Source organism: Aspergillus sclerotioniger (genome assembly GCF_003184525.1).
Source record: "Aspergillus sclerotioniger CBS 115572 chromosome Unknown BO94scaffold_28, whole genome shotgun sequence".
Lineage (NCBI taxonomy): Eukaryota > Fungi > Ascomycota > Eurotiomycetes > Eurotiales > Aspergillaceae > Aspergillus > Aspergillus sclerotioniger.
This window is the reverse complement of record NW_020291018.1, coordinates 467,858-481,012: the sequence shown is the minus strand read 5'-3', so window position 1 is coordinate 481,012 and position 13,155 is coordinate 467,858. Positions and strand designations below refer to the sequence as shown.

Genomic DNA, 13,155 nt, shown 5'->3' with positions numbered 1-13,155 from the left:
ACATCACCTTAAAAACACCTTCAACAACCCCGTCGACACCTCCGTCATATCCCTATACAACTCCTGCATCTTCACCTCAAACACATTATAAATCCCACCCGCCGAACCCACAGCAATCTGCTCCTCCCCACTCCTCAACCTCTCCCAGACCTTATCGACAAATTCCCCCAACGGCATCCCAACCAAGTGCCCATCCTTCAAATCCGCGTGATGTTGCGCACCACGCAACTCCCTCTGTACAGCCGGGGGATAAACCTCCACCACCTTCACACGTTCCGACCCAGCCGCAACCCGCGTCCGCAAACCCAGAATAAACTGATACAATCCAGCCTTGGACACCCGATATTTGGGACAACCTATCATAGGCACCAGCGGCATCTGGGATGTCGTGTATGCGATTGCCGTCTGGGTGAATTTATTCCACAGATGAGGAAGTATTGCGTGCGTCAGATGCACGTTGGAGGTATAGTTCATGAGAAGTTCCGTGTCGAGAATATCCAGATCGATAGAGGGGGGTTTCGAGAGATCGAACATTCGTTGAACGCCCGAGTTGATGAAGAGGAAGTCGAGATCCGGGTGAGTGGTTATCTCTGTGGCAAATGAAGGGTCTGTATATTTTGTCTCATAATTAATCTCATTTATTCTTTCTGATTATGGGTATGGAAAAGAAGGGGGGAGACGAACCTATTCCAACCGCATTCCTTCAAAAACTCTCGATTCAAACCATCTCACTCCCATATTTCCTTCCGCACAAACTCATCCAAATTCTCCTTTCTCCCCGCCATCACCACATTCGCACCATTCTCAACGAAATTCATCATCAGGGCTCTGCCAATACTAGATGTGGCGCCGATGATGAGAACTTACTTGTATGGAAATGACTTGGTGGATTGAATATGTATTTATGTGTATTAAACCGAGCGAGTGTATAGTATGATATCGTACAAACGAAACCAGAATAACAAGATAGTAAAAATTGAAGAAACGAAACATGAACCACGCGCCGGGAAGTATCAACTCCTTAAATAACCCATTTATCTCGAGGCTGGCTTTAAAAGAGAAAGAGAGAAAGTAAGGAGGCTGAGTAGCGAAGTAGTAGATACATCAGCTCGGCTATTCCCCAGCAGCGAGCGGAGACTAAGCCCGATGTGGTCCCACCCTTGGCGAGACATCGTGGCGGAGACTAGGCCCGATGGGGAAGAGGATTCCGCTTACTCAGCGCACACGACTGGAGTTGGGGAGGATGGGGGTGGTGGGTTGGGATTGAAAGGGGATTTTTATCTCGGTGGGCTTTTGGTGAGATATATATAGTGGAACATATATAGTGGAATACTTATGTTGTGATCGGAAGTATGGGGATTCCCGAGGCTGTGTTCGGCGATATGCATTGCTCGGGTTCGGGTCGGGGTCGGGGTTGGGGTCGGAGTCGCAAGCTGAGTCCTCCGAGATGCGTAGGTAACTCGGACGGGGTCTTGTGGCTCGTTATGGAGCTATTGGCCTCAGTGTCGGGTTTGATTGCCTGGTTGAGAGGAGGTGGAGGATATTCCGAGCCCCTGTGGAATAGGCTGGACGGACTTATGTAGAAGCGGCTTCCATTGTCTGCAATAACGAGTCGCTTCCGACGCTGCTCTCAACTAAGCTGCGGAATATCCCGTTTCGGTTAGATGCCAGCTCGCGCGGGGTGCCGTACTCGACTACGCGGCCAGCGTCAAGCACGAGGACCCGGTCAAAGTCAACGATGGTGCTGATCCGATGGGCGATCACTAGCAGAGAAGAGTGATTCCGGCCAAATTCAGCCCGGATGGACTTCTGAATCACTGCGTCTGTCGACTTGTCGATGGCCGAGGTGGCTTCGTCCAGGATTAGGATTTTGGGACGTCGTAGTATGGCTCGGGCGAGGGAGAGACATTGTCTCTGGCCTTGGGAGAAATTAGATCCCCGTTCTGTGACTTCGGCGTTGAGGACGCTGGGTGGGTGCTGATACTCCAATTCCACATCATCGACGCGGTCTTGGCTGTTGTCGCGGTCATTGTCGTCTAGCTTTATCAAAGGAGAGCTGGGGTGATCGTCGCGGTCCTCCATGTCCAAGACAGCCCAATGGACCCGTTTCAATGATGCGAGAAGCTCCTGGTCTGAATGCTCGTCAAATGGGTCCAGGTTGGATCGCACTGTTCCCGTAAACAGGATCGGATCTTGCGGGACAATTGTAAGTCGGGTGCGCAGCTGATGCAGCGGGACTGTTGAAATGTCCACCCCCGCGATATGGATACTTCCCTGTTGGGCTTCCAAGAATCGGAACAGAGCCATTGCCAGTGACGACTTGCCCGCGCCTGTACGCCCGACGACTCCGACTCTGGTGTTCTGCGGGACGGAGAACGAGAGATTCGAAAGAACGGGCGGCAAATCAGGCGAGTAGCAGACAACCAGGTCGGACACGTCCAACTGACCCTCCGTAGGCCAAGACTCTGGGATCGCATCACAAGAGTCGTACTTTTCCTCCGGAACGTCGAGTGACCATGAGACGCGCTCAACACTGTTGAGAGATATCTCGAGGTTTGCATACTGCCTAATAACCTGCGACATGACCCCACTGTATCGCATGATGAAGGTGATAGCAAACCCGGCTGTTGAGGCAGTGACGCTGTTAGAGGACAGGATGAGGAAGGACCCCGCCGTGGTGAACATGGCGCCGATAGCACTTGCGCGTACGCCAATCCAACGCGTAAGAAGCCAAAGGCTCCAAGACGCACGACAATGCCGGTCAATTTTGCCGTACATTTCCTCCCGGTAGGTTTCTTGTTGCTGGTAGGCGCGCACCGTCATGATGCCATCCATTGTGGCACACAAATGGTGAAGCACGGGACCTCGCATGGTGCTCTCGAGTTCCTTGATAGCACGGATCTTTCTAATAAACATCCTTCCGTAGTAAAAGGCAAGTAGGAGGGAACAAGCAGAAAGAAGATTTAGCCAGACATTCACCAGTGATGCTGCCAGCACGATAGCGAGAAGGTCAACTACAACACCAAGTGCATAGTTGAGGTCATACCCAAGACGCGAATCGATCAGACTAAAGTCGGCCGAGAAATTGTTCAACACGTTGCCCGCTGGCAGCTTGTCGAGCCACTGAAGGGGGGCTCGCAATATGGACGAGAGGAATTTCTCAAACAGTCTTCGCGACATCTTCAGAGTTATGCGCACAGCCAGGAAGCTCCGGGTTACTGCGACGATGCACGAACTGACTGACAAAAACAAGTAGATGAGTAAGAACAGTTTGACGTTCCCTCCGGTAGGCTGGGCATTGTCTGACGTATGCACTGCTTCGGAATATCCGCTGTCATTTTTGCTGCTGCTCCACATCATCATCCAGAGACCTCGACCAACCGCGAGCCCACTGTAACTCAGGTGCAGAAGCACGAGAAATAGGCAGCGATATTTGGCGTCAGTGAGACGGAATATCCGCTGGCGGTTCCGCCATTTCCGGTCTCGTGCTCTAATATCCTCCGGCAAGCCAGCTTGCCCAAGTGCATCGTCTAATTGCTCTTGTTCACTAGGAAGGAGGGTGCTAATCCAATTCTCCGATGTGTGGACGTTAGACACTAGAGATCCTTTCCTGAGATGGGATGGAATCCTCTCCAATCCTGCCGCAGCATGAGGCATATCCTTGAATATGCCCATCTCCCGGAGATTCTTTCGGGGTCCAGCGTAACACAACCCGCTTGCATCAAGAGCGACCACGTATTCGGCTCTTGGTAAACATAGCTCCAGATGATACGTTGCCAGAATACGAGTACGCCCCTCGGCGAGCCTCCCTGTCAACGCATACTGGTACAAGTGCTGCGCCGTGTGAGAATCAATAGAGCTGAAAATATCATCCAGGACGATAATCTTGGCATCGGAATATAGTGCACGCGCTAGCGAAATTCGCCATTTCTGGCCACCACTGAAGTTGCTTCCTTGAATGTCCATTTGGGTTTCGTCCTTCAATACCAGACATTCGATATCACTGTCTAAGGCACAGGCAAAAAGAACACGTCTATAGCGCTCCGGTTCAAAGTGAAGGCCATAGAGTACGTTTTCTCTGATCGTGCCATCTTTCAGACACGGCTCCTGAGCAACATAGGCAATTGCAGATATCGGACAACGTCGTACAGAACCATGGAGGAAGTCGCACTCGCCAAGAATGCCAGCGAGAACGAGGCTTTTGCCAGAGCCCGAGGGACCAGTAACAATGCTCAGAGCATCAGGTGGAAAGGTGAGAGTGAGGTCTTTCAGCATAAAGCATTTGGCGAACTGACCTCCATTCCAGGAAATGGTCGCCTGATCGAGGACGACACCATCGGCGGGTGACGGGTCCACGTCATTCTCGGGAGAGTGAAGGAAGCGTTCGATGCGTCGCAGGCTGATCTGCGCCCCTGTTGCATTCAATAGTATTTGCGGAAGAATGGCAAGAGGCGTTTCAAGTGCACCAAGCAACGACACAGAGGTGAAGACGAGGGATGCCGGCATGTCGTCATGCAAGAGTGCGTACGTGCCTAGACAAGCGGCGGATACCACAACCGGGGTGATATTATAAGCGACGAACATGAGAAGCTCCCACTTGTATACCTGCCATTGGTTTCGCAGCTCCGTCCTCCGTGAGTCGTTAATGCGCCCTTGCCATTTTTCCTCCAGAGCGGACAGTTTCACCTGGCGGATTCCCTGTAAGACCTCATTGATAATAGACATTTTACTATCCCGAGACCTCAGTAGGCTCTTCTGCTCTGTAGCAAACTTTCTCACCGAGTATACATTCCCAGCAGAGACGAGAAGAAGCACCAAGCCTCCAACTAGAAGGGACTTAGGTCCGAGTAGCCGACCAATCGAGATAGCTGCAATGCAGAGTTTCAACGGTGCCTCGTAGAGATGGAACCCCACCGCCGAAAAGTCTGCCACCTTTTTTGCATCCACTGCTACCAAGTTCATAGCACTCTGACTAGATGGAGCGGTTCCACCGTTAGCTCTTTGAGGATCAGTTTCGGCATTTCCAACCGCGCGACAACGTAATGCCTTATCGTATATGGCTGTAGAAAGCTGTTCTTGCAGTCTTACAGCAATCATATTAGATGAAAGGTAGAGGTTCCAGTTCTCCAGAAGAGCCGAGGCTATAGTCGATGCGCCGAGTCCAGGAACAAAGAGCCACAATCGTGGGTCACTAGGGTCGTTTTCAAGACACTGCAAAATGGCCAAGACACAGAATTGAGGTGCAAATGCCATGGATGCGTTCAAAATGGTCACCATGAGTTGAATAAGCAAAGTTCTCCGATGACTAAGAATGAGAGCCCTCCAGAGGCTCAATGTCGATGAAATCATTCGTGCCTTGCTGAACGCGGCGAACAAATACGGCGAGCGACTGCTGTGCTCAAGCTCAGGGAGATGGCCGATTTCAAGCTGATCTTTCTGGCCTGCAGAAAGCAATTGGCCCACCCATCCAAAGAACAGTTGGTTTAAGAACGATGTGGATGCTTTGCGATCCACCACTGCACCATTGTGGAACACATCCGGTCGACGAGGTAGCGAGATTCCGGCCACGCAAGCACCCAAAGCAGCGCATGACTGACCAAGCAGAAAGAACCATGGCAGGAAGGAGAACTCCAATCCCTTGTAGCATTCATACTGGTCTGCGGCTAGAATGAACATCATAGCAAGGCATACTATGCTTGTTTGTAGACCCTGTTTGAACCGAAGCGTGCATTTCTCTTCCGTCCATAGTGCGAATGTACTGGCGGCCAGCATACCCCAACCCCCCAGCCGCATCCATCGTGTGAGACCGTTGATAGATGAAGAGACTATGGCGAGTACAACGACTTCCGCTAGGGACAGCCAAACACCGATGACGATGCCGATTGCCAGTGCGACGCGTGACGGCTTGTCGGAAAAGGCCTTGATCGATTGTTCCGTAGCGATTCCATCCCGATCTTCATACCCATCCAGTTGTATTGTTGTATCGATAGTCAATTGTCGATGCCGTAGTCGGTTGGCTATGGTGACGGAAGCCTTCCCTCCAATTAGCGCGATAAGAGCGAATCCGATAAAAGTGGCTGTGGTTGTGAGCCCCTCGACTGTCGTCTGGGAAGCCATCTTCCTGCTGATAGACTACCGAGAAGAACTCGGTAGCAGTGTCCCGCACGAGCATCGTTGAAAGTCGAAGATAGGACGCCAAAGCGCCTTGCGTGTGGTGTTGGTAGGCTGCCAGATTATAATAGGATGCGGACTCGTCTCGTCGGGGGAGACGCTGGAGTGGATCTCGAGTCGGAGGTCGGGTTCGATTCTCTGCCCGGCTGACGTACTCCTCGGCGCAATCGCCCCCACTCGGGCTTCTGCTGCGACCATGGTTGGTGGGTGCGGGTGTCTGATTTGGAGGGACTTTGCGATTCCCACGATGTTGGACTAAGGCTGGGACTAGCGCTGCATGTAGTTGCGTGGTGGTGGTGAGGATTGCTCTCGGGTTTGTGATGATGAGGAAACTGATGACGACGGCCAGACACCTCCAGACGAAACTGGCCCAGGCAAGCAAACCTGGCAAACCGGCAAGACACACGTGACTTACGAGCAAAGCTTCCCTTCAGGACTACATAACCAATGTATTCATAGTACACCGTAGGCTGCTGATCCTGCTGAGCTTCTGGTCGGCGATAAAAACCTAAGGTGGATCAGCACGTGGGTAGGCCCGAGAATCCGAGGATCGGTCTTCGCTACTGCAACGGGCAAGACGGTGGCGCATCGGGATTGCAGCCCCCGACTATCTGCCAACTGGCAAGTCACAACCTTCGGTCTTTGTGTTGAGAAGCACTGTATGAACGGCTACGACATCTTATCGATCCGGGGTCAAAATCCCACGGCCGGATCTCGGCAAGAATGATCCGTGTCGGATACGGGACAACCCGAGAGCCTATCGCATAAGCATCCAGGCTGGATTACCAATGCCGGGGTCAGTATACTGTGATAAAGGTGTATTTGGCATCATTGGTAGTTGCCATCTTAGGATGGAGTGTATAAACCCATGAAGATCTATGCCAGTCGCCCACTCAATCTTTTACCCAGTGTCTGGTACTCGTTCGCATGATGGTAGTCCTAGCCCAAGTGCAATCGTCCAACGCCCAAATCACTACATCGCTTCCAAAGGACATTGTAGCTCTTTTTGTCGGAGCTACCAGTGGCATCGGCGAGGCGACTTTGAAACAATTCGCTCAGCACAGCCAATATCCCCGCGTCTATTTCGTGGGTCGCAGTCAGGATGCGGGTAGGCGCATCGCAGCCGAATGCACTGCCTTGAACCCAGCGGGAGAATACATCTTCATTCCCGCAGATATTAGCTTGCTTAACCGAGTCGACGATGTCTGTCGGGAAATCATAGACAGGGAAAGCTTTCTCAATGTTTTATTTCTTTCCCCTGGAGCCGCTTGTATACACTCAGGTAAGTTCACAGAGATATATATCTTACCATGAAGGTATAGGTATGGCTAAGTTATTGCAGAAACAACCGAAGGTCTCCGCACCATCACAGCATTGGTATATCATACTCGCATGAGATTTATCGTCAATCTCCTACCCCTACTGCAACAAGCTACGGGTCTTCGTCGGGTCATCAGTGTTGGGGGAGGCGGATTCGAAGGCCCTATCGACACGGCCGACTTCGACGCCAGGACAGCACCTGTGGCTTTCTATCGCGGGCATATCACTTCCATGACCACGCTGGCATTGGAGATACTCGCCAAACAGGCGCCAAAGGTCTCATTCGTTAACGAACATCCTGGGCCTGTCAAGACTGGTCTGCTGAGAGAGGTAGACAATCTGCGTATGTGGATAGTATGGCTCGTCCTGCTCTTTTTTGGTCGTTGGATCTGTATCCCTCTTGCGGAGAGCGGGGAAAGACACCTCTTCCTCACCACGAGTGCGAAATACCCGGCTCGACATGGCGATGCTGGAGTTCCAGTGGCGGAGGGTGTCCCGGTTGCGCGGGGGGTGGATGGGAAGGCGGGAAGTGGAGTATATTCTGTGAAATGGGATGGGGAGAGTCCGGAGCATACAAGTGAAGTTCTGGATGGGTTGCGAGAGCAAGGGATCGGGGAGGTTGTCTGGAGGTATACGGAAAGTCAGTTCAAGCGAATCACGGGGGTGGCAGCGATATAGTGGATGGCAGTCTTTGCAATAGCCCAAGACCACTTTTCAGCACAAATCTGACCAGGTACTGGTGGACATTGTATGTCAAAGCAGGAAGAAGAACTGGATGCGAATGGCTTCCGGTCTGGAAAAGAGCCCCTCCATCACGTGCAGGACTGTCCCAATCCGGCAACACCTTGTAATGACGTCATTGACACGGACTTCCCGATCGGGCATTCCCGCGACGCGATCTCGATCAATTTGGGAAGAGCTGTCAACAACCTTAATTCATTCCATTAAAATGGATCCAGTCGGCCTGTACTCCGTACCAGGACAATGATTGCTTAGAATTATTACTCAATTGTCTCGATCTAAGACTCAGTGGTGAGATAAGGAACCACTGACAATGCCATGGACGCGATGACGTCTGCAGGCAAATGGTTCCAGATCAAGGCTCGAGTTTGAGTCTTGGCGTCCACAGGGCACCAACTGGGCTCCGAAGCTTCCAGCGGCAGTACTAGTGTCAGTTTCGAACTCACTCATCAGAGGAAGAGCTGGGTCCATGCACACCGTGCAAATTGTTGGATCAGCTTGTCACGGGTGGATCCGAAACGCCGATCATGGACACCATCGGTGACTGGAAAGTGAAAAGATATCTCGTCGGTACAAGGAACAGGTCTGTTTCCACCAACCCACGCCGGTGTAGTCTCTCTATTACTGGCTGGCAAGTACCCCGTTTCAGATGTCTTGACCAATGACGGATTGCTTCCATCATCCTCAGCCTCACCTCACCACTGTGGACGGCCCGAGGAATGATACCCGGTAGAAAGCAACAGGGGAACCCGACCCTGGGAGCTGCACTACGGACAGGAGCCGAAAGGGCCAGCAGTGGCGTTGAGGGTTGGGAGTGAAGCCGCCAATGGTTGCAGCGGGTCATTCCCGACCTCCAGCTGTGACGCAATCTTGACCAACTATATAAATTCCGTGTGCCCGACAAAAAACCCCACACACGCAAGACCATTCACTTGCAGTACAGAATCTTTACCCTTGCCCGAGTCATCCTGAGTCCTGGTCTATCTTCAAGCAATTTACCCATCGGCGATGGTGCACCCAATGAGGTCACTCAACAAAGAACTCGATCGTATGCATACCCTACCCCAGCGAGAATCTGCTACTAACAGATGACAGAGGTCGACACCGAGTCCAGAGGGTATCGTTCATCCGATACGACAGAGGGAGCGCCCTCCAACCCAGAACACGACGAGGAGCCCTCCGAACTGGAGCCCGGGCACGGTGTATCGCGAAATAAAAGCTATGGTACTCAGCGCACCGATTTTTCGCGCAAAAAAAGTCACGGTACCCAGCGAACCACGCCGTCTCAGAATAGAAGCTATCGCAGTCAGCAACCTGACATTAACCGAAACCTAAGTTATGACACTCAGGCCCAGTTTTCTGTGGCTGGGCCCAATGCATATCATGCCCCGATCGCTCAACGTGGTGCCTATATGCACCCTGAATATGAGGCCTTGAACCCTCAATATGGGAATCAAGGGGATGGGCCCATCTGGAGCTTGGCGCAACCACTTCCTCATGTTGTTCGGGACGGAATGCGCTATGGAGCCTTGCCGGAGGATCGAATGGAGGAGCGAGAGGGACGAGGAGAAGAGGAAGGAGGCGAAGGGCGCGAGGAAGGTCGAGAAGAAGGACGAGACCGACCTCCTCCTGCGGCGGATGAACCACCGACAGACATGCCCCAAAACGAAACACCTCCGAATGAAGTAGGATTTTTCAATACATGGGCCAAGATTCGGTGGCATCTCAAGGAGCCATTGGGCGAGTGGCTAGGGGTGAGTATCATACAACTATTCTCTAGGCATACAGCAACCCACTGACGTCTAACAGACAACCATTGCCATCACACTCGGTCTCTGCGGCGGCTTGGCCACCTACACGTCTCAAGAGCAAGCTGGTTCATTCGTGTCCTTGAGCGCCTGTTGGGGGTTCAGCTTCATGATCGGCGTGTATATAGTCGGTGGAATCTCCGGTGGTCATCTCAATCCCGCTATTACAATCTCCATGTCTCTGTGGCGAGGATTTCCCGCCCGCAAGTGTGCAATCTACATATTGGCTCAGCTCATCGGCGCCATCACAGCTGGTGGTCTCGCTTACGCCATCTACCATGACGCTATCATGAACCTGGCCGCTGAGAGCAAAGTGCCGCAAAGCCAATCCACAGCCAGTCAAGCGATGCTTACTCTCCCCAAACAATTCGTCAGCCCCGCCACAGCATTTTTCAACGAATTCCTCGGCACCGCAATTCTCGTCGGAACCATCATGGCACTCGGAGACGACTCCAACGCCCCACCAGGAGCCGGCATGCAAGCCTTTATCATCGGGATTCTCATCACCGTCCTGATCCTCGCCCTGGGCTACAACACCGGAGGGTACGTCCCCACCCAATCCCTTCCTCAACAACCCACAACTAACCAACAACAGAGCCTTCAACGGACCCCGCGACTTCGGCCCTCGCCTCGTCGCCGTCATGGCCGGCTGGGGCGGCCACCTATTCACCGAATACCACGCCTGGTGGATCTGGGGACCCTGGGTCGCCGATATCTTCGGCGGCTTATTCGGTGCTTTCGTTTACGATCTGGTCGTCTTTACCGGTGGCGAAAGTCCAATTAACTACCCGCCTCGCCGACGTAAGCGAGCATTGTTGATCAAAGAGAAGAACCTCCGCAGCAAGCTACGCATGGGACGTCGCAAGATCGGGGATCTTGAGCGCGCGGTCGAGGAGAACCAGGATTAATCTGATCTGCAATTTGGAGTTAGTGGGTATATCTAGCGAGCAGTTGGCGTTGGCAGCATTTTTGGCGCAGTCGTTGGGTACTATGATGTATGGATATTTGCAAACATCTAAAATAGTTTTAAAAGATCGCTTAAGTTGCCTTGACGCAACCCTCAATCCTTCCAGGCTGACCCTATCTAAATTTAAATCCAATGGAGGGAGAGAGAAGATCTTAAGTGGGGAAAAGAAAAAAGAAACCGGGGGGGGAGGGGGGGGGTTGAAGAGAATATAGGGTCGTGTGTAGGATGTATGTAGGGCTTCAACTAGGAGTCACTTGCACTCGCACCGGGTAAGGAAAGTTAGACAGCAATAATACATGATTAACTCTAAATGCTTGCTAGAAGTAAACATCGGGACACTAGTGGATCGAAATGGATGATGACAAAATGTATTAAAACAAAAGATAGAGGAAATAGGATACTAAGAATATGATTCCAACAAGCTTGCAACACAACGAAGATAACAGGATAGCCATTCTCATTACTAACGAAAGTGATCACTTAATTTCTACATAAAACAAATCAAACACATTCAAACTCTCCAAAACACACGCAAGATCATATACCCTCCAAAGAACCGAATCTTCCCAACTCACTTCGCCAGTTCCTTTTCCATATCCGCCCTGGCTTTTCTACTATAGAGCAATTGTACATCCTGAAACTTTGCAACATGAAACGTAGCATCACGCCAATAGAACTCCTGCCACCCTCTCTGAAAAGCCTCCACAAGATCATCATATTGAAGAGCGTCAGCCTCCTCCTCTGCCGTCTGTCCCGTGATGGGATGTTTATGAGGAACGTGCTGCAACATATTGTTCGACTCGGCCAGCTGGAACGCCATTCTCAACATATCCCTGTAGATCTCTTGCACTTGTTCATTGAGAGGCGAGTATTCGACCTTTCCGCTCGGAATCTCTCCAGTTTCTATCTTCCGTTCATACTCAGCCGCGTTCGATTTGACTACGACGTCCATTTCTCGAAACGCCCGGACGACGGCAAACTTTGGCGTGCCGCCTAATTGGCAGGAGGTTTCGGCGGAAAGCTTGCCGACTTTCTTGATGATTCGCTCGAAGGCGTCATGGTTGACATAGCGGGCGGCGAAGTAGAGGGGGGTGAAGCCCCACCAGTTCGGGGCGTGGAGTTGACGGTCCTGGCAGTCGGGCAATTGCTCTACTGCTGGGGAAACCTTGTGAACGATTGCGCAGGTAAAGGGTGTGAGATATGGGGGTCGGTTGGGGAAGGAAGCTTCCACACTGAGCCACTCCTGGAAGAGGGCTTCCTTGTCCGGGACTTCTTGTCCGTTAGCTGCAGTTCGTTCAACCTCGTTCAGAAAAACCTGAAAGACGGTTTGGAAGACCTCGTGGTCTTTGTTCGATTTGTGAGTGTTGATCATACTGCTGTGTAGAGGCGTCTGGCCATATTGATCCTTGACGAGAAGTGAGTGACGACCCGGGAGTTTTCCGTCATCTGTAATTATTGACTGTATAAGCTCGACACTCTGTGTGGCGATGAGGTAGTTTAAAATCGCGGTCGGAATCGTCCCGTCGTTGAATTGGATGAATTTCTTAAATATATTCATCTTGTTCATTTGAAGGGCCTGGAACATGGGATGGACTTCCAACTCAGTGAAATTCAACATGGAGACATGGAGGTTGTAAGCCCGGGCAGTTCCCTTCTTCCCGAGAACCTTTTGCAGGATGTTCCAGTTGCAGGCATAAACCACGGCGCCCAGAATGGTCCAGGAGTCCGGCAATCTGCCATCATTGTCGCCACCACGAGTCAGCTTGCCAAAGAGTGCATCGGCGTCATTGCCGAGGATAGCTTGCCCGATCTCCGTGTCTCCTAAGCCTATGTCGACCCGTTTAATCTCAAAGACTTCATTGTTCCAACTCTGCACGCCGTGCGGGAAGGCGTACTGATCTATATGCCAAGCGAGATTAATCCCTTCCAGTTCGACGTGAGACTTTCTGCAGTAGCGGCATCTGGGTTGGGCTGTAGGATCACTCATGGTGCTTGACCTCCAACGAATCCTGGTCAATCCAAGTTACTGAAGATAGTAGTGCAATGAGAAGCCTGTTGACTATGAGATGAAGTAGGTCAGAGGGCAGATCATGGGGCCTTTTATACTTCTTCCAGGACAGTTCTGGAATCTCCCAGCCGGCTTCTTTC

The 13,155-nt window shown here is 51.7% G+C and overlaps 5 protein-coding genes across 5 annotated transcripts; 2 read left to right on the top strand and 3 right to left on the bottom strand.

Annotated features, from left to right (window-relative positions):
* Positions 1-3: 3 nt before the first annotated feature.
* BO94DRAFT_473951 (putative short-chain dehydrogenase/oxidoreductase) lies at positions 4-863 on the bottom strand (the record flags this gene model as incomplete). The annotated part of the gene is made up of 2 exons (XM_025608499.1): positions 4-643; positions 733-863. Coding segments are annotated over 2 exons (771 nt in total), but the record flags the coding sequence as incomplete, so codon positions are not given.
* A 580-nt stretch (positions 864-1,443) lies between these two features.
* On the bottom strand, positions 1,444-6,600 carry BO94DRAFT_209553 (ABC transporter family protein). The gene has a single exon (XM_025606145.1). It carries the CDS (start codon positions 6,115-6,117, stop codon positions 1,576-1,578), a length of 4,542 nt encoding a protein of 1,513 aa, XP_025464141.1. The 5' UTR covers positions 6,118-6,600; the 3' UTR covers positions 1,444-1,575.
* A 501-nt stretch (positions 6,601-7,101) lies between these two features.
* Positions 7,102-8,169, top strand: BO94DRAFT_473818 (uncharacterized protein; the record flags this gene model as incomplete). Its single annotated transcript, XM_025608491.1, has 2 exons — positions 7,102-7,453; positions 7,514-8,169. The coding sequence occupies 2 exons, from the start codon at positions 7,102-7,104 to the stop codon at positions 8,167-8,169; spliced, it is 1,008 nt and encodes a 335-aa protein (XP_025464140.1).
* A 1,071-nt stretch (positions 8,170-9,240) lies between these two features.
* Positions 9,241-10,948, top strand: BO94DRAFT_473722 (putative aquaglyceroporin; the record flags this gene model as incomplete). The annotated part of the gene is made up of 4 exons (XM_025608487.1): positions 9,241-9,280; positions 9,328-9,986; positions 10,042-10,583; positions 10,636-10,948. 4 exons carry the CDS (start codon positions 9,241-9,243, stop codon positions 10,946-10,948), a joined length of 1,554 nt encoding a protein of 517 aa, XP_025464139.1.
* Positions 10,949-11,578: 630 nt separating this feature from the next.
* BO94DRAFT_577919 (uncharacterized protein) lies at positions 11,579-12,994 on the bottom strand (the record flags this gene model as incomplete). The annotated part of the gene is made up of 1 exon (XM_025615193.1): positions 11,579-12,994. One exon carries the CDS (start codon positions 12,992-12,994, stop codon positions 11,579-11,581), a length of 1,416 nt encoding a protein of 471 aa, XP_025464138.1.
* Positions 12,995-13,155: the final 161 nt, after the last annotated feature.

Excerpts from the sequence above, each read along its gene's own strand:
- BO94DRAFT_209553 (XM_025606145.1), bottom strand. The coding sequence starts at position 6,117 with ATGGCTTCCCAGACGACAGTCGAGGGGCTCACAACCACAGCCACTTTT.